The sequence below is a fragment of the Aedes albopictus genome, chromosome 1 (genome assembly GCF_035046485.1).
Source record: "Aedes albopictus strain Foshan chromosome 1, AalbF5, whole genome shotgun sequence".
Lineage (NCBI taxonomy): Eukaryota > Metazoa > Arthropoda > Insecta > Diptera > Culicidae > Aedes > Aedes albopictus.
In genome coordinates this window covers 229,577,386-229,598,158 of record NC_085136.1, presented here as the reverse complement: position 1 = coordinate 229,598,158, position 20,773 = coordinate 229,577,386, and the positions used below count along the sequence as shown (strand labels likewise).

Genomic DNA, 20,773 nt, shown 5'->3' with positions numbered 1-20,773 from the left:
GCATCATTTTTAGATATAGTTGCTCTTTTCATAAGTCTCCCAGTCAACACACGATCGCATATGATGTTGCATAGGATGCAAAAGTGGAGGCGATATACGCACACTTGACACGCGGCTAAATTGAAGCATGTACGCATATGGCCTCCACTTTAGCATCATATTCAACATCATATAAGACTTCGTGTTAGCTGGGCTATCTTATAAAATTGATCATATACAAAGCACAATTATTTTCATACCCGTTTTCATAATGTATTCTTTTGGCATCCATAATTTTTAGAATTGTGCTATTTTTCCCCGAATGTCGGTTCCCCGAATGTCGTTTCCCCGAATGCCTGTTCCCCGAATGACCCGTTCCAACCAAAAACAGTTCCCCGAAAAGACTTTACATTACAATGTCATTCTTGTGATTCTTGTTCGAAATCATCACTTGCCACAACATTTTCGTGATCCTGGGGACTAGGTTTTTCAAAAAGTTTATCGACCATAATTTGACAAGTCGTCGGGGTCAATTTGGTTCTAGAAAGAACGAGCAGCAATTGAAAGAAGGAGTCATATTACCATTCTTCATCCAGTAGTGTTTCAGAAGGTCTGAGGAGCAATAGAACTTGATAGAACCGCCTATAAAATAAAGAAGGGTGTAATTCGGGAAAAAGGGTCATTCGGGGAAAAGTGTCATTCGGGGAAACGGTATTCGGAGAATCGACGTTCGGGGAAACGACAATCGGGGAACCGACATTCGGGGAAATGTAGCACAACCAATTTATAGCTATAGCAAAAAATCATAACGTATTTTGATAATTTTCGTTAGTTTTTTTTTCACTGAGTGCATCTAAAAACAATAAAAAAAACTTAGATCTTATTTGAATCTGATTGACCCAATGTAATACAAATGTGCTCAAATTTGCTTTCCCACGAAATTGTGGAGTTGGGTTATAAATAGACAAATATTTGAGTACTTTTATTTTTTCGTGTACGGTGCGACAGAACGCGACGGGATGTCAAATAAAGTTTGTAAACAGTGACTTTAGAGCGCACGTAGAGGTCATTCTTCCTGCTTGCTGCAAGAACCTGGGGCGCATCCGGAACCGTGCAACATGGAACAAATTGCTGGACAAGTGTCGGAAAAGGACTTTGAAGCTGCTCTCAAAGGATTGAACGAATTAAACATTAGGTAGGGTATCCTTTCTGTCTGTCGTTAGACGATGTTTCTTATATTTTTTTATCCATCCACTCAAAGCCTGATGACCAGCTTTGCTTTAGGCTAGGTAATCTTATGGCAACCAAATTGCGGCTTCTGGATACACGAACAACTTGAATGTTTCTGCCACATAATGTACTTAAACATTAAAGCCATCTTTTCGTGAAATAGCTAAAAGTTTGTACCGTAATCTGGGGGGGTAGTTGATCAGCGGGGTGAAGTTAATCACTATGGGATCCACATCCTTCAACTGCTGAGGACGCTACAATTCTGTTTCAATGGAAGAACATTTGACGTAAATCAATTGTGTGAATATATTTGGTTTTTATGCCAATTTTGTCGAATTTTACATAAAAATATCGACTTTTTTGGATGTGCGTAGGTATTTGAACTTGTAAAAAGACGTTCAAGAAATCGCCTCCCATTGACGCCTTGTATATCAGATCACTCACAAAACACTTTCACTCATTCATTGTAGGCCTAATGAATGTTGTTTTAGACTAAAATTGGTGTTAACAAATAAGTTTTATTTGAAAATAGCATACATTTTTGCGAAAGTAAGACTATTTTTCAAGAAATTTCCTATCGTTAGGCGTGTAATGAGGGTCATTCTGTAACATACTAAACTTTATTTTATGTTTAACATACAAAAAAACACCAGTAGAAAGAATTTTAAGAACTTATTCAGATTCAACTTGATGATGTTTAGGTTTGTGCAATAATTTTCCAATCTTAGAATGTTATGTCATTGGCTTGGTTATTGATTGATCAACTTCACCCCGGAATTTTCAAATTTGACCATTTGTACATGTTTTTCAAAATGTAGCAATTTCTTGTAAGAATTTCGTTTATGAAACATGAAACAGGTCCACTCAGTGCATGTTTTAAAAATATTTGTTTGGAATTATATGCATTGTACCTAATTTTATTGAAAGGAATAGAGGAAAAGTGTTCAATTTCCCTCGGATTACGGTATTTACAACCAGTTTAGTTGAAATTTCTTTTTTCTCGCATTGCTTCCCTCGCGTATTATTGCTTGCTTCTCAGCTACCGTGAGCATTTCTTAAGGAATTTTTATATTCAACATGTACAAGCATGGTTTACCAAAATTTTAGGCAAAACCGGGAATTCGACTTTTTTAAATTAAAATTGGACATGATGTTTCTCAACCGTATGACCATGAAGTAAGCGCAGACTAGCAGCCACATTTTTTCCTTCCCTATTGGGGAAATTAAGCCACTGCGTCCAATAAGCTGAACTTTTGTGGCATAAACTAGCAGCCACATAGTCGGCAGAAGTTATAAGATGTGAGTAACCAGTTACGAGGAATGTACTAAAGTTATCTCTCGTTTACGTTATTTTGTCAGTTTCATTTTTTAACGGTTTTCCACTTTATGATCATTTCGTTTTGCGATCCTTCCTCCTTTGGCCATTCAGTCTTTTCGCATTTCTTGCCATTTCGTTTTCAAGAGTTTTCCGCCTTCTGGTCTTTTCAACTTACACCTTTCGGAATAGCACCGTTGACTTTAAATGAATAAATAAATTGAATTTACCCTCCTAAGATGTTAGGCTTGGCGCATCACGATTGTGTAGAGTACGTTGAACGAGCCTGCCTGGGTCATGTTGACCCCAACATCCTACTAGGGTTAAAATTGAACTTGATTACAGTCAGGTCTTTTTTTACGCGGTTTTCATTTACGCGGCCGCGTAAATGAAAACTCCATACAAAAAAAAATTTCATCGTCTTATTTTTGCATGATTCGTCGAGAAATGGTGAGACTTTTTTTACGCGGTTTTTCGAATTTTGAACTGAGTTTTTTTTTTACGCGGTACGTATCCCCCGCGTAAAAAAAAACCTGACTGTATTCTGTTCAATCTTTTTCAGCAACTGTGTCTACGACCAATTCAAAAGCGAATCAGATAAAATCTTGGACGTGTTCCTAACCTGCCACACCGATGGTGATTATCAGAACAAGATCGCCATCAAATGCCTCAACCTGCTGAAACGATCGTGCGCCTTGGGTGAATCCTTCCAAAATGAGATAATTTCTAAAGAACCGTTGCTAGGCAACATCTCGAAAATTCTGAACGACGATGGCATTCCGGAGAATGTAAGACTGAACTGTCTGCAGCTGCTGGCAAATCTGTGTGTTCAGAACAAACCAAACCAGCAACGAATACTGGAAGAATTCAAGGAATACCTCCTGAAATGCATCCAAGCTAACACTGGTTTTACCAATGCCGCCACGATGCTCGTGTACAATGCATTTATCTACAAAGCCGACATTGGTCTGGATGCCCAAGAACTGCTAACGGTTCTGCTAGAAAATGTGGAAACCAATCGTCGGACCCAGCAGGAAGCGCCGGAGTTTGTGGCAATCTTTCTCGAGTACCTTATGTGCGACAGCAACGAGGTCGTAGAAGGCTACGAACGGATCGAGTGCGAGAAGCGCATCTTGTTTGTACGCTACCTGAACGAGTACATCCGACAGGATCAAGATCGACGAAGCAGGCCACTGCAGCAGGATCTGTTCAAGCATTTGCTGGTCGATTTCAAGAAGAAGTCGGATTGTGTGCTAAAGACGGTCGATAGCTACTTGGATGGGGAGAAAACCGACGAGGTGTTCACGCTGTTGGCGTTTTTCGCCGATGCTACTTGCGTGGAACCGTACGGGTCATTCTTGCGGCAAGATGGGGCGCTGTTCCTGAACATGGGATGTGAGTACCATTCCCTAATTATTACCATTACCTAATGAGTACCATAACCTAATTAGTCTAAAACCTACAAGTGAACCGCGACTCGGTATATACCTACAGAAAGCCTCTCTTTTCAGGTCTTCTTCGGCAGCTACAAACCATCGGTAAAAACGAAAATGGAAACATGTTTACCCCGGTTCAGAAGATTGAGGAGATCCTCAAGGTGAAGCAAGGCAACAGTGAGCTGAACATTGAACAAGACATTTCCTTTACGCTCAAGTCTTCGCTGGTGAAGGCTTTGGCCAATTTGTCGTACAAGAACAAAAAGAACCAGAACCTGGCCCGCGACATGCAAATAATGGCGGCAATTCTAGAGTGCACCAATCTGGACGCGAGAAATCCACGTACGAATAACGATTTATGTTCGATCTAGGTACTATGTTAAACAATAACTTTCTAACTCTTTCAGTAATCAAAGAGTGGAGCATCTTGGCGATCAGAAATCTGTGCGATGATAACTTGGAAAATCAGAAATTCGTGGCATCTTTGACAAAGATTGGCGATGCTGAAAACTCTCTACTAACAGAATACAACAGCGCCGGAGGGACCATTCGGATCAAAGATGGCTGCAGCGCCCCCTCACCGTCTTCTCGGGGACAGTAAAGTGGCACGTGGACCTACCCGGGGATCACTACTGTGTTCAATATTTATTCGCATTATCAGTCAGCCTTACCTTCAAAATACTGCGACTAGAGTGACGGACGTCTTACGCAAACAGCTCAGATGGAAATTGATCGTAGAACAAAGCTGGATTTGGTTTGCTGATCGGTTTCTTTTCAAAACTGAAAAATAAAAAAAATGTCAAATTTTGTTTTTCTTTAAATCACGTTTAGTGCGTACTGATCTTCCGGAATGGTGGACAGAGTGACATTCACCACCCCTGTAGTGATTTCCGTGGGTCGTATGGATCCAAAGAAATCGGTGATGGGTACTTTGTAGGGGTCCTTGGGATACAGGTCCTTCCGAACTCCCACCGTCGATATGCATACTCGTTTGGGACACACTGAGAGCTAGAAAGATATATAGACAAAATATTTAGAGCAGACATTTGGACCCATTCTGTGCATGGAGTGACGTGACACAAGTCGAAGTCATATTATATCGATGTGACAAAACTTGACTCGAATGAAGTGGCTCTTAACCCTTTATAAGGCAGTGGCAACTATATTGCCACCTACTGTTTGTATTTTTTTTTCTATTTTATAACAATTTATTTCAAACTTTTTTTTTGGTTTACGTAAACTTGGGATTACTAACAACGCCTAGTATTTTTTTGGTACTAAACAAAGCTTTAACAACAATGTGGGAGCCATTTGTACTCTCAAAAATGGCTAAATTTGACCGCGCGAAGAAAATTAGCTCGAAACTTATTGTAAAATTATAGATTTGGTAAATATTTTAAGAAATAATCAAATTATGGGTTGACACGAGCTGAATTACACAGTTTATATTATGGGTTAAGCTCTAATCCACTCTAAAATCTCTTTTCCGGCTTTTCGTCGAAGTCAAAAAAAGAAAAGTACTCTAAAAGGGCAGTGGCAAGAATATTGCCACCAGCGCAGGTGGCCTAAACGGGCAGTGGCAACTATGTTGCCACCTCAAAGCTCGTTTTTGGGGTTAACGGGCAGTGGCAACTATATTGCCACCTAGATTTTTGAGTTTCTTTCAAACAAAAATTGTTTTGTACATGTTATCATGTATATAATTATTTCCATAATAGTATGCGTTGACAACTCCTCTAGTTTTCTCGGCCTTATAAAGGGTTAAGAGCCCCACAGGCGTGGGTATTTGGCATACAGGGTGCTCAGCAAAGCTGAGCGTGACAGATTCGATTCCCAGTTGTTTCAAGAGCTCTACCCCATTTGGCATAATGAAGTTTGGCATAACGCCATTTGGCATAACAAGTGTTATGCACATTCTTATCAAGAAGGCTGTTCTTCGTGTTACCGTCTTACCCCTCTGGTTCGACACGTTTTAATACGACACTTTTTAATTCGTACCCCGCTCATACGACACATGTCGAATTAAAAAGTGTTCAAATGTCACAGCGATGTACACTGTAAATGCAAAACAGTTTGATATTGCGCTTATACTCGCACCCGCAGCAACTCCTCTTGCAGCCGCAAATTTCGGAAGTTCTGAGTTGCTGCTACAGTGACCCCACACCGATGAATCACCTTAAATTTTGTACACTATTTATGAATCACCATGTTAATCAAATGGAGTGATCCATAAACTGTGGTCATTTTTGCCGATTCATAAATTGTGGGGTCACTGTATTCAACACCCAAACCGCCTGGAGACCAACCGGAATGAACTGAGGATGGCAACAATCATAGAAAGAACGAGCTTTTCATTCGCGCCACCGCAATAGTTGATAAAATTATGTTTCATAACAAATCCGGAAATCAAAACAAAAACAAAAATAGAGTTGCCAAATTTCAATGAGCATGGTGGTGTAAGGTGACCAGTTTGTCGAATTAAAAGATTACCCCGGTTATACGACAACAGTCGGTGTCGTATTAGCGGGGTAATACGGTATACCAAACAGCATTATGCCAAATGGCCATTATGCCAAATGGCCATTACGCCAAATGGCATTATGCCAAACAGCGTTATGCCAAATGGGGTAGAGCCGTTCCATACACGGAGAAACTGAAAAACTCAAAATTAGGTACTTTTAAACTCAATTTTGAGTTCTTTTTCATCTCCCTTTTCATGCGCTCTTTCTGTTGTTGTCAGAGAGTGAAGAGAGAAACAGCCCAACTTTTGCAGTTCCGTGCGTCAAGCCAAAACTGAGTTTCTAGCACAGTACTCAAATTTGAGTGAATACAACCTAGTCGAAATTTCGGTTGAGTGGAAAAAACTTAAAATTAGGTATTTTTTTCACATGGAAGCAAGCGGGAACAACCCAACAAAAACATTGATTCCATCAACTCAAAATTGGCTTGACGCACGCAACCCCGAAGTTGGGTGGAAAGAACTCACTTTTGGGTAGTTTCGTCTCTCCGTGTACATTTTTGGTCCGTGCGATCGCAAAAATGGTCAATTATTAAATCTTTTAGCATCAAACTGAAGCCCGATATTAGGGCTAAAGAATACTTATGTCAGACCAGCTATGGCAGATTATGCACGAATGCGGATTCCCGGATAAACTAATACGATTGATCAAGGCAAGATGGATCGAATCATGTGCGTAGTTCGAGTATCAGGGACACTTTCAAATCCATTAGAATCTCGCAGAGGGTTGAGGCAATCTAATGATCTTTCTTGCTTGCTGTTAATTGGTTTTGGAATGGTTCTCTTTTGTTATGTTGTATTGGTTTACATTACATAAACCATGTAATGTTATATTATCTTGTCATTTTCCTCCTGTTAATGGCATCTTAGGCTTACTAGCATTATGAGAATGCGCTTTGGGAATTCTCCAGAGCGTTTTGGATAACCTTTCATATATTGGATCGCCCACGTCTAAGTCTGAGTCGAGGTCTGAGTAGTCTCTGATTGCATTAACAGTTGAAGCTTAGGCTCCCATGCCCCACCAGCCAGATAACCGGGTTTCGCAAACTGAACATTATTTGTGGCAACACTTTGAGCGGCATGATGGAACTATGCCGAGCGCGCTAAGCATTATTAGACCACTAATGTAGTTGCATGAAGTGGGTGACGAGGTACATAAGTATCATTACAGCGTGCTTAACCGTTATTGCAATATTGAGGCTCCAGTTTGACTAAAGTTTGAAATACACGTACATATGTATTTAACAACTCATTAGAAAACTGTCAAGTTCGATTCAAGTATAAGTTAGGTTAAGAAGCGAACCCACAGACGAACCTATATTAGAATTTCATTCAGTATTCAGTCCAGTCCATATGTTAAAGATGGCTCTACGTCAAAGATAAAGTTCGTCAATCGTATTCCTCTCATCGCACTCTACATACCTAGCCCGCCATATCTCTTGGATCTGCGATTCTTAAGACATCTGGTTTACTACTTATTTAAACATTTTATTGACTTTAAATTGATGTTTCAACTTATTCACTTTTTTCTTTCCTTTCCTTTGCATCATTCTCTCTCTCTCTCTCTCTTCTTGGCGTAACGTCCTCACTGGGACAAAGCCTGCTTCTCAGCTGCTCAGTGTTCTATGAGCACTTCCACAGTTTTTTGAGAGCTTCCTCTGCCAATGACCATTTTGCATATGTATATCGTGTGGCAGGCACAAAGATACTCTATGCCCAAGGAAGTCAAGGAAATTTCCTTTACGAAAAGATCCTGGACCGACCGGGATTCGAACCTGTCACCCTCAGCATGGTCATGCTGAATACCCGTGCGTTTACCGCCTCGGCTATACAGCGGCCGTTCGCTCGTTGCAAAATGTTTACTTTGCAACGAGCGAATGCCATTCGCTAATTGCAACGTCACTTTGACACTAAAGTGCATCGAAATGCACTGACAGCATAACTGACAGCACTAATTTGACACTTGGTTGCTTTTTAATTGCAAAAACTTGTAAAATTTTGCAATGAGCGGACTTGCAACTAAAAAGCGTTGCAACGAGCGGGTTTGCAACGAGCGAACGGCCGCTGTATGGGCCCTCCTTTGCATCATACACGGTAAAAACTCTGCACGCTCAATGTAAGGGAAAAATCCCTTAACTATTCTACATCCCAATCAGCATGATCAGAAAGGCTTTTCCTTTGAAATCGCAATGCAGTCAGTGTTGATTTGATAACCAAAACAAACCCACCGGAGAAATCAACTAAAAATCACTTCAATTTGCACTAGTGTACAAAGCAGTAGGATCCAAATTGAAAAGCTGTTGATTTGATAATGACTTTTTTGGGTATGAAAGTAAATATAGATGACAGGTGGTAGAAAGTGTTTCGCTTCGAATCGAACCTCTCTAACAGGTGTGAAGTAGTGTAGTGGTAGAACAGATGATCGTAAATCTCAAGGTCCTGGTATCGAATCTACGTGCGGTTAGCAGCACTTTTTTTAAATTCTTTATTCGAATTCAAAACATTGTCAACAACGAATTGAAGTGAAGTTCAATTAAAATTGAAGAGGCATTGGATGTTCCTTTTTGAATGATATTTAATTGATAACAAACTGATTAAACAGTAGTGCGAATTCAAGTGCCAACCCGTTCATATCACAGTGCAGATTTTTTACGGTGTAAAAGTCACAAAGATCAACAAAACAAAGCACGGAAAAAATCTAAAACTGAATAAATAATTAAAAATGCACGGAAAAATAATGTTTCGGAAAAGTGAATGGTTCAAACGTAAGAAAAACAGTATAATATAGTGTTACATAAAAATCGAATGTAAATGTATAGTAGCTACAATGTGCGAAGCTTTTAGTGAACCATTTCATTACAATATACATTATTGTAGCTGGTACACTGTATGGTGCAGGAATGGTTTTCACCAAACACCCTATGGTTAGTTTTTATCCGGGTGATCATCAATATAAACTTCTTTTCCCGATCAGCCTAGATAGCTGTGTAGTGTCGGTAGCGGTTGTCTCAATTGGCTAAGAATAACACTACGGACCACCTGTTCCGGGGGTAAAAGTCCACTAAACAGGGAACCCCAATCCAAGGTGTCAGGCGACCCGTGCTGATGGATGAATGATTGAGGGGGTTTAAAATATGCTCGATCTTTAACGGAGCCCGTAACGTAGGTAGATCGCCTTTATGTGTTGCGTTACGGTTCAAGATCTACCAAACCGAACCCTAGTGACATCCGGTTTGTGAAGTTGGGGTAATGTGTTTTGGTAAAAAGGATTCATGGTACAAAGTCCTTGTTACTAGTGACAGTTTATAAAATTGCCTTTATTCTGCCTAGCTGATAGTTAAAGAATCGCACTTTGCCCACCCGAGACTACACTTGATGTTAGGAAAACAAACATGCTTTACGTATCTGTTTGCGTACTAACCTATCGAAGACTGTTAAGTTCTGGTAATTCAAGGACTCACGTGCATTCTTATTGCACAGAACACATTCTCTAATTTGACAGAGTTTTGCAACTAGCCTAAAGTCCCGGGTTTTTCTTTGTTGTCCTGGGACTAAACTAGAAGCAAGACATGGATGGGGCTAGAGTTCCGATGCATGGATAAATATCAGTACCACCGTTTTGTTTTTCTCAGAATTCAAATAGATTGTGTTTGATTAGGGGCGCTCTTTCACTGGGATTTAAATCTCTATGATAACGGGACCTTTTTATCGCAATCTATTTCTTGCACCTCTGGGATAACAAAACAGGAACCGTACAGAAATGGATGCTTCATTGCCTCTTAATGTCAATGGAGTAGTACGACATGCACTAAATACTAAGGATACGGGTAATGCCACAAAAGATCTAAATACTGGTCGCAGTGGCTCACCCGAACAGAAAAAAAAATATTACTCTCAAGCTTCGAAGATATTCTAGGTATAAGTGCTTCAAATGGTTGATTGAGAATGATTTGAAACCCACACCAAGCATAAATTTCTTTTAAATCAACATCATTGCACACCAACCATAAAATGCTCAAGCCAAGCATATATGTCATTACTTAAACCGCAGACTTAAACCTTGCTTAAGCCCGTGTTAATCGAGCCTCCTGACTGCTGTCTTCTCAGTCTTTGGTTAGCAGCTACTGGGAGCAGCGCCGGTAGTTCAAAGTGGCTACGACGATGTTGTCGTATTGTCTTGATGAACGATATCCAAAGATTTTTTTTTGCCGATTGAACGTTCCTGGTGTAGTGTATTTAGCGCAATATATTACAATTAGATTATATTGCACTAAAATACGATAGAAATATTATTCTGAATTTAAAGTTTTGATGCTTTAGAAATGCAACATAACCTCATTTGACCAATTTTTGTGTTACTTAACTTACTTAACACAGAGAACAGACATCTAATTCCAGTTCTAAAGCTGTGTAAGGAAATTAACGGTCATTTGAATTGGCAACACAAGCGGCAACATCGTGGTGGCGCTGCTATCGCAAAGTTCCAACCTAAGCAACACGACTTGTTTCAAAGCCAGTAACAGCAACCTTAACGCTTTTGTCGGTGGTGAATATAAAACTTACCTAGATATGCGTACTCACCTCTGACTGTAGAAACTTGCTGCATAGGTGACGCTAGTATGGTCAACGCTAAAAAAATGAATCCTTACACAGCTTACAAAAAAATTCTATAGGCTTGGATGTCTGTTCTCTGTGGTAAAAAACTCACTGAAAACGCAAAATCATTCGAAGTTTAGGCTTCCCATTTTGAGTTAACATCAAGTCACATAAAATCAGCTTCTACGGATATATGAAAGGCTAGATGTGAACAAGTAGAAGTAAATAAAAAACAACGAGGTTGACGCTAGCTGTCCCAAGCAACCTAAAGTTCGGATAAAAATGTATGTTTGGGCTTAATCAGCTGTATAAAGGAATACGAATAGCATTCTATACAGCCTACTTTTTAAGTAATTAACCAAAGTTGTGTTCACCAAAAGTTCACGTTTGCCGCTGTAAAAAATGCTATTCAGCTCAAAAATAAGCTTCGATGAACACAAAAAAACATCCTAAATCTTCTTTGTATATTATTATTTATGAAAGGTATTAGTTGTAGAATGCTAATTGACAATTATTTTGAGTTACTCTTTGTTTATTTTTTACATACTACTTACTACTATTTTTTACTATTACTTACTATTTACTTTACTATGAGGGGGCCGAATCACAACGTCCGAGGCCATACTGTCCCGGTTGTTAAGTCGCGTTTTTTTGCGAAATAACGTCCAAAAGTTTGGGTGCGTCATAATATCCTATGTGCCTTCTTTCCTTGGGCTTCGTGACATACTTACATGTTTGGACGTTATGCCCCGAAAAAATGCGCCATAAAGTCCTGGGACATTATGGCCTCGGACGTTATGATACTGCGCCTACTATGAGATTTGAACTCCGGTTCTCTTCGTTGTAAACCTACACTGCTCCATGTACGCGTTGTGAAGCACTCATAGTCATTTATTTGTGCGTAAACTGTTTCTTGTGTAAACTTTTTATGCACTTGAATGGAATGGAACGAATGGAACGTTCTAATCTAATTTTTGATTTCGATGGTTTGAAGTACATTGGTAACGTTAATCATCCAAGTATTTAAAGTTTTTTGGCATTGAAATACCCGTACAAGCTAATTTGATGCTTCTTGAGTTGAAATTGTATCTAAATTGTAAAAAAAAAATGCAAAACGTGTAGTTATATAACACACTGAGGACCCGATTTTATCAGCCTTTTTTGAAATACAAAAATAAAAGCGTTTTTCACTTCTTAGCATTGCCATTTTATAATCAATATTAATTCAGTTGATGTTTTTGGCGTCACATAAAAATTACCCAGTCAACACACGATCGCATATGATGTTGAATAGGATGCAAAAGTGGAGGCGATATACGCACACTTTACACGCGGTTAACGTTGAGCAATTCGTCATTGAAATCATCGTCATCATCAAACATTTGAAAGCAGTTTTTTCGTTCAAAACAAAGATCTTTGATATAAAAATATATTCACTGTACTCCACATGAGTAAGAGAATGCAGTGAATATATTTTCATGGTCGATGTTTTGATTTACAGCGAGAAAACTGCTTTTTATTTTCCAAAAAAGGATGACGGATGCTTGAGCCTTAAATGGGAGCATGTACGTATATGACCTCCATTTTAGCATCCTATTCAACATCATATAAGACTTTGTGTTAGCTGGGCACGCAATGAACAAAACACGTGCAACTTTGGAAAACGGCTAAAGTTTGTTACGTTTGTAAATTGTTGTGAACATTTTGTCAGTTTATTTTGTATGTTATACTAAGGTTTGTACATCTGTCCCTGAATTTTAATGTACATTTGTAGTGCTCCAAACATTTCAGGAGCAACCCAGTACAAAACACGCAAGCCGTCCCCTAAGACGGACATCAAATTGTAGACGGTCTTGTGTTGTTGCTCGAATCGAGATGCCCCCTTAGGATTTGAAATTCCTAGACCAAAACAAGCTATGTAAGCAACCAACGCTGCGAACAAGAAGGCAATCCGCCAGAAAAAATACGATTACAGGATTGACTGATGGACCAAGAACAAAAATGAAACCTCGTCATCCTGCGGTTGGACTACGTTATCTATTTAGATAACTGGGCACAATTAATGTTATCTGTTGCATGTTTGTGTTTTGTACATTTGTAACGTTCTATTTTGTTTTTCGTATCTGATTTCCCAGACGTGGGACCCGATACGGAAAATAAAATGTACATTTATAAGATTCCAATGTTTTCGTTACATTGGCGCCCAACTGAAAATCCACACATTTTAAACTACCGTTTAGCGTTTTGAGTTTTGGTTTTGTTGAGATTTGGTTTTGTGCAATTTCGATTATCTGGCCTACGATTATCGAAACAATTTTAGCCCTTACGCATATTCAACATAAGACATGGATTACACACACTTAACAGATGAGGAGGTGACGTATGAGTTGGCTCTGCGTCACGTGGTAAATTTAGGGCCTACCACCCACAGAGGAAAGGTCCTCCGTCTGAAGGCACTCATGCAAGAGGAAGCCTTAAGAGATAACCAGCCCACTAGCTCAGCCCATGTAATGAGTCCACAGTCCAACATTGAACACTGTGAAACTCAAATACAGCAGCTGCACATTAGCACTGAAGCGGCCATTCGAACAGCCGATAGGGCTGCAATCAGTCAAAGCCGAACGCGTCTTACCCACTATCACGACAGATTACGGTTGATCCACCCCCCGGTCGAACTGAGAGATTTGCATGGGATGTTAACCATGCACGTGACTGTTTTACTCAACAAAGTGAATGGTACTAGTGTAGTGAGTTGTGTGCAACGAGGTGAGAATGAGGTGAACCACACAAGTTCAACGGGTGCGATAAGAAGAAGCAACAACGAAGAGGAAGGAGCAGTCGGTGGAACGGCGGATGCCACGATCCCAGTGGGCAACCATTCAAATCAAGAATCCACGCCACCGCCAGCCTCACAGCCGCCTTCGATGACGTCATTCTCCGGCGGACAAGGACGAGGATTGCTATTTTCTAGCTCATTCCGAGCGCGAGACAACGAAGACGCAGGGGAGACACAGCCTAGACAACGGAACACCTCACCACCGCCTCCCTATCTTCCCCGGGAGCGAGAAACATGGAAGCGGCCAGCCCCAGAAGCACAGTCACGAGAAGTTCAGGAGCTGCGAGCGAGAATAGCGGAGATGCAGGAAAGAGAACAGCGGACGCGTGAAGAAAACTATCGAATGCGAGACGACCTGGAGCGGCTAATCCGGCGAGATCGAGCAGCACCGGAACGAGCGGACGAACGCCGAATACAGAAGGCGGTGCACAACTGGCCTTTCAAATTTCGCGGCGAGAAGGACACTACATCACTCAACGTGTTCCTAGATCGCGTGGAGACATTCACGAAGGCATGAGCTACGCCACACTCCTGAGTTCGATCAAGCATCTACTCCAGGAGGACGCAATCGACTGGTACTCACGAGCAACGTCGCAAAACCTGTTGCGGACTTGGGACCGGTTCAAGCGGGAGATCAGAAGGGAATTCCTGCCCAGCGGATACTCCCAAATTCTGCGTCTGGAAGCCAGCTTTCGATTTCAAGGAAGGGAGGAATCCTTTGCGAAGTTCTACCGAGATATCTCAGCGCTTTTCCGCTTCGTCGATCCACCAATTCCAGACGACGAAAAGTTCTTCCTGGTGAAGAAGAACATGAACGAAAATTACGCAGCCATCGTCACAGCAGCGAGGCCTCGTTCACTGGAAGAAATGGTGGAAGTCTGCACCGGATACGACGAGACAAGGATGCTTCTGAACAGGCAGCGCAGGATTCCCATTCCGCACAGCGCGCTTCTGGAACCGAACTTCGCCACGCCAGTAGTAACCAGCAGACCACCACAGGTTCAGCATCACCAACAGCCACAGCGGTTCAACAGAGTTCACGCCGTGGAGGTAGAAGAAGGCGCTTTTGAGCAAGCACGAAACAGTGGAGGAAGAACCAGAAGACAATAGGCTCCTAAATGCCTATCTCAATTTCTGCATAATTCGATCAATCATTGATTAAAACGGCATGTTTACTAATTGTCAAACAGGAACATTTGTTGTCAAAAGTGAGCCAATGTGGTGTCTTTTGCAACCCGCCGTTTCACTTTCGTTACGTCAAGGTTGACCTCGAATGTCAAACAAGACTTGCTCATCATTATTTTATTTTCGAGTTTATTAACTATTCTGTTATTGTTCAAGTTCGGAAAAATTACCATAAGGCATTTTATGGCCAGTAGTACACAGGGTCAAATATTTGACAAGGAAAGAACTCAAGAAACAACATCAGTTTGACACTAATGAAAATTTGATCGAGTCAAACAAGATGTTTGAGCATTGGTTTCTTTTCGGACAAATATTTGACCCTGTGTACTAGCAGCTTATGAGACGTTTCAAATCAGCTGTTTTTTGAATGTTTACCAGTTTTGAAGTCCAACCGGTGGGCCCATTTATTTACATTTTCGCTAGCATAACATGTGATACGGGCCCATTCAATAAACGGAGTTTATTTATCTGCAAAAATGCGTCAATCCGCTCATTATAATTAATATCCGTAGACCGTGGGGATGTTTTTTCATCTGCTAGTGACATCATACAGCTCGGGGGATTCATACATGCCGCATTAGAAACCGAAACATCTCTGCCAGCAAAAAAATTGATTAGCGCTCACCACATGTTATGCTACTTTTCGCGAAAACAAAAACATCAAATGTAAACAATAACAATGAGCGGCCCACCGGTAGAACGTCTCGTAAAATAGCTTATTGAGATCAGAAAACCAAGCTCTTTCGTGTTATGCACCAAAAGCGGGAAAATATTTTTCATTTTAGGACCCTATTGGCAGCACACCATTGACGAACTGGTGGAGCAAGTCAACGCGTTGAAGTTGAACTTGGAGCGGAGACTTGCGAGGCCAAGCTTTGCCGTACGCGGCAATTATTCGTTACAACTTTTTTTTTTGCAAACTAACACATTTATGCCGTTTTAGCGCCCAACACTAGCCAAAGTTTAAATCCAATATCGATTCAAATTGCTGACAGATTCTCGCTCTCTCTCTTCTTGGCGTAACGTTCCAACTAGGCCACAGCCTCCTCAGCTTAGTATTTTATAAGAACTTTCTCAATTATCAACTGAGATCCCTCACTGCCTATTTTGCATATGTATATGGTGTGGTAGTTATAAAGATATTTAAGGAATTTGAAGAAATTTCCATTATGAATTAATTTCCTCTGGAATAGAACAACCAATATATGCTGCCTGTTGTTGTGATTACAAGTCTACAAATTTACTTCTTCTTTCCGTCAATAGTCCATTTTACGAGCCGATTTTATGAATGAATTTTGACAGGAGGTAGTGTCCAATAACCCGTAAAAACCAATATCATCATCAACATTGTTGTCACTTCGTAAAATGGCTCATTCTGAGATACCTTTACTTTTTGGGATTGCTCCATAAATTTATGAAGAGATTTATGTAGTAGACTTCTTGCTTGCATTGTTTCAGAAATTGCTGTCGGGATTCTTCCAGAGATTTATCCTTTAGAAAACCTTCAGGAATTCATGGTGGGATCCCTCCAGAAATGCTTGTTGCGAATTCTCCATGAATTTTTGAATCGTTACTTGTAGGTATTTTCGCTAGTGTTTCTTAGAGAAATCTGCAGGATTTTCTTCCAGGGATTCTATAACCATCCATTCAGATGCTTCCCTATAAAAAAAAAACCAGGCATTCCTTCTGTGATTCTTCCAGAAGCTTTTCTTTGAATTCTTTCAGTAACATCACAGTAGTGATGTATTCAGAGATTTCTGTTGATATTTCTGTTATAATTCATCTATGAACTACTCCGTGTATAAATTACTCATCCTGTATATACTCAACTCATCCATGTATAAATCTACGGGTGGCACAAACTTCCCAAATGGAGGAGAATGTGCCGACCTGCTGACGAATAAACCTATGGATTTTCCTAGGTTTTTTTTTCAGGAATTCTTCAGGGATTCTTTTAGCTAGGTATTTCTTAAAATGTTCTTATATCAATGCCTTCAGTTTTTACTCATATAAAAATTCCTCTAGGGATTTCACTAGGATTCCTCTATGTATTAGATTTTCCAATTGGGCATCCGGGGGTTTCTCTTGGGATTTTTTTCAGGGTACGAAAATCTCTTAGTATTGCTTCCGAAATTCCTCTAGAAATTCTTGTTAGAAATTCTCCTGGAATTCATGCTGGAATTTATCAACTTACACCGAGAAAAATTTCTACTCAATGACTGAGTTGGCCTTACTCAGAAATCGAAAAATCCTTTGTTTTCTTACTCAGTTTCGGTTAAAAGTGGGACAACCCATTGGCAATGGGTTGTCCCACTTTTAATGGAAACTGAGTAAGAAAACAAAGGATTTTTCGTTTTCTGAATAAGACCAACTCAGCCACTGAGTAGAAATTTTTCCCTGTGTAGTTTTGCTGTGATTCCTCTTGGAACTGTTCCAGATATTTACTTTTTTTTTCAGAAATACTTCCATGGATTTCCCAAAAAAAATCGTTGGGCATCGTTACAGAAATTTCTTCAAAGATTGCAATAGGAATTCCTTTATTTTTTTCAGAAGGGAGCGGATCTGGTGTGATGGTTAGAACACTTGACAATCACGCCCGAGGACCTGGGATCGAATCCCACTCCCGACAAACTCGGAAAATGTGAGTTCTTCCTTCGGAAGAGAAGTAAAGCGTGGGTCCCGAACTCCCGAGATGAACTAGCCCAGGGCTAAAAATTTCGTTAATACAGATAAAAAAAAAAATTCAGAAATTGCTCCAGGAATTCCTGCGGGGATGCCTATAGGGATTTCTTCGGCGGTTGCAGTAAGGATTCTTTCGGAAACTACTTAAAGGTGAAGGTTTTTGCAGAAACTATTTATGAGATCCCTTCACGAATGCCTTGAAGGTAACAACCCGTAATTTCTCCAGGAGTGCCCCTAAAAATTTCTTCTAAGATTTCTCCAGAGATTTTTTAGAGATTAAGCTCTGAAAATTAAAGTGGAAAGGTAGCGGAAAAGTAGTCTATTCGGGCAGTATGTGTTATGGCATACATGACAATCAGATGTTGGTTTATTTTCATTCGTTGACATGTGGGAGCAAGTCTGTGTTCCAGAAGGGATATTATGACAATAAGAGGAAAAAGTAAAAGATTTACCTAATATTTCTGCTGTAAAATGCAAGAAAATAACATTCATTTTGCCAAAGCATTGAATATTGACTTTAAAATCCCATTTTTTGTTATGTGCCCTGAACACCCAGTTTTGCAACGAGTTCCATACAAAATCTTATGCAATGATTTTTTCATTATACAACTCATTTGAGTTGCATAATGTTCCTAATGCAACTCAAATGAGTTACATAATTAACATTATGCAACTCATTTCAGTTGCATAATGAACCGGTACAGAAAAGTAGGTCATTGTGGTACTGAAAAGAGTAGTATACAATAGAAATTATAATACTGAACTGGAACTGGTTTTTTATGCAACGAGTTTCAAAAAGTTGTTTTTTTTTTCAGCAAGAGATGTGCTTGCCGAGTTGAATAGATACGAAGAGTGCTAAAAAATCGAGTTTAGCAACGAGTTACACACAAAATTTTGTATGTAACTCATTTGATATCATGAGTTGTATATAATTAGAAAATATGATTCTGAATTACAAAAATGATCTATCCTGATATACCTATATATATACTTACAAACTCTCCCATGGTTTTCTTGCTGTTGACTTCCACCTTCTCCAGGAACTCCAGTGCGTAGTACGTGTACCGATCAATGATGTAAACCCCAATGGCCGGATCCACATGGTGCGAAAGGGAATCCTCTCCCACCAAGCTGCTCGCCACGGCTAAGATGTTCGGCGAATAGAACTTTTCGTACATGGAAGCCGCCTGGCAGGTGTCGATCATGAAGAACAGCTCATTGTAGCGCTGCTTTTGCCACATTTGCTCGATAGCATCTGCCAGCTCCTGGTTAGTAATCTCCTCCGAGTCTTGAAACTTCAAGAAACCATCGCCTCCGTGACCGGTCAGGTAGATCAGTACGTTGCTGCCAGCATCCGAGAGCAGCCGCTTCGAGCGAGCTGTTCCGTTTTCGTTCCGCCCGGTAAGCAAACGGACGAAATTCTCCACCGTCACCTCGTAGCCTCGATAGTCCACCTCCACGTCCGCTCCGTATACGTTGATGTGCTGGTTGGCGTTGTTGAACACCGTGGCGGGACGGGGATTCCGCGGATTGCACGCCATGTCGTCGGCAATCATCAGTAGTATCTGGCTGTCCGGAATGCCCAACCGTTTTACCGAACGGTACACCGACAGTACGTTGGCAATATGCCGATAGTTGAACCAGAAACGGGATGTATCCACCAGCACCGCCCAATTGTTGGTGTGCGAACTGCTGGCCACAAACTGTTTTGGCAGCTGAGGGATGAGATTTTTGTTAACACACTCGCTGAGTGTTGAATGTTATTAAAACTTACCTCAATTTCATTCGCCTCGCATCTGTTTTTGTTCAATAAAACTAGCACTATAGAAAGAAATGTAATGATTGTTTGAAAATAATCTTTGGTCTGCATTTTTAGAGTTTTTTCGAAAAGTTTGAGTCACCGGCAAGAGCTGGTTAGTGCTGGGTGGGTCGCAAAGCAGGTACTATTTATAAACAAAAGGGAGCAAAACATCAGCTTTGTTTAATACACATTGATTTTCAAGTACCCATTTTTGCGTCAATGTGAAGATGTCGAATAATGAGTAAAAATCCGAGTTATTAATATTTAAAATGGGTAATTATCGTAATTAGACAATTGGGTTGTTTAGTGAATTAAATATTGCCTTTTTCTTTAGCCTAATCGAAAGAGCTCATTTTTCTGAGTATAAGGTGATTTTATTGCGTTCCGATTCCTTTGTTTTGATGGTTAAATAAACAAAACAGTTTTAATTTCCGTGGATAGAATGACAGTTCAATCGATAAAGTGACAGTTCGACCCGAACAAAAAAAAAATCCCCATACAAACTTTAAATGAATTTTAAAAATAGTTCCCGGGCACCTAAAATGATGAAATTCTGGATTTCGACTAAATTTTGGACGGAGATTCCGATTATGCAATAATCTGGGTACCCCTAAAGAACCCAATTTTGATCAAGATTTTGATTGTAATTATGCACTTTTGATATACCGCATTTAGTTCACCACTGGACTGCGCACCAGTGTTGCGAATACTCACTAGCAAAAAATTATACTCACTTGCTTCTATCTCAGTCCAGAAGCATGCTATCAAAAAATGATGTTTGAAGGGGTTTTAGATTGTAGTTTAATCTAAAAGTTTGCCGAATAAAGTAAAAGTCTCAGACGCATGCCAAAACCGTGAGAGAGCTGTGAGTACACGGTGAGTATAAATTACACGAATTTTACTCACCTCGTACTCACAGCTCTCTCACAATTTTGGTATGCGTCTGCGACCTTTACTTTATTCGGCAAACTTTTAGATTAGACTACAATCTAAAAGCCCTTCTAACATCATTTTTTGATAGCATGCTTCTGGACTGAGATAGAAGCAAATGAGTATCACTCTTGCAAGTGAGTATTCGCAACACTGCTGCGCACTGAGTCTTCATAAGTGCGAAAACGTAAATAAAACTGCGCGAATGCATCAAATCAAATGAATTAACTATATCGGCTGTTTTCCAAGCTGTTTTCCTACTCTC

At 40.2% G+C, this 20,773-nt stretch overlaps 2 protein-coding genes across 2 annotated transcripts; one reads left to right on the top strand and one right to left on the bottom strand.

Moving 5' to 3' along the window:
• The first annotated feature begins 1,001 nt into the window (after nucleotides 1–1,001).
• LOC109430732 (ataxin-10) lies at nucleotides 1,002–4,784 on the top strand. The gene is made up of 4 exons (XM_019706810.3): nucleotides 1,002–1,174; nucleotides 3,087–3,919; nucleotides 4,036–4,302; nucleotides 4,368–4,784. The coding sequence occupies exons 1-4, from the start codon at nucleotides 1,098–1,100 to the stop codon at nucleotides 4,559–4,561; spliced, it is 1,371 nt and encodes a 456-aa protein (XP_019562355.3). The 5' UTR covers nucleotides 1,002–1,097; the 3' UTR covers nucleotides 4,562–4,784.
• On the bottom strand, nucleotides 4,591–19,731 carry LOC109430733 (putative GPI-anchor transamidase). Its single transcript, XM_019706811.3, has 4 exons — nucleotides 19,552–19,731; nucleotides 18,773–19,492; nucleotides 4,799–4,968; nucleotides 4,591–4,740 (listed from the first exon to the last, which is right to left on the bottom strand). Exons 1-4 carry the CDS (start codon nucleotides 19,645–19,647, stop codon nucleotides 4,665–4,667), a joined length of 1,062 nt encoding a protein of 353 aa, XP_019562356.2. The 5' UTR covers nucleotides 19,648–19,731; the 3' UTR covers nucleotides 4,591–4,664.
• Between the last annotated feature and the right edge of the window lie 1,042 nt (nucleotides 19,732–20,773).

Excerpts from the sequence above, each read along its gene's own strand:
- LOC109430732 (XM_019706810.3), top strand. The coding sequence starts at position 1,098 with ATGGAACAAATTGCTGGACAAGTGTCGGAAAAGGACTTTGAAGCTGCT. Across the intron at positions 3,920-4,035 it reads GCTGTTCCTGAACATGGGAT|GTCTTCTTCGGCAGCTACAA; the intron begins GTGAGTACCATT and ends CTCTCTTTTCAG. Across the intron at positions 4,303-4,367 it reads TCTGGACGCGAGAAATCCAC|TAATCAAAGAGTGGAGCATC; the intron begins GTACGAATAACG and ends TAACTCTTTCAG.
- LOC109430733 (XM_019706811.3), bottom strand. The coding sequence starts at position 19,647 with ATGCAGACCAAAGATTATTTTCAAACAATCATTACATTTCTTTCTATA. Across the intron at positions 19,493-19,551 it reads GCGAGGCGAATGAAATTGAG|CTGCCAAAACAGTTTGTGGC; the intron begins GTAAGTTTTAAT and ends CTCATCCCTCAG. Across the intron at positions 4,741-4,798 it reads TCCACCATTCCGGAAGATCA|TTTTGAAAAGAAACCGATCA; the intron begins GTACGCACTAAA and ends TTTATTTTTCAG.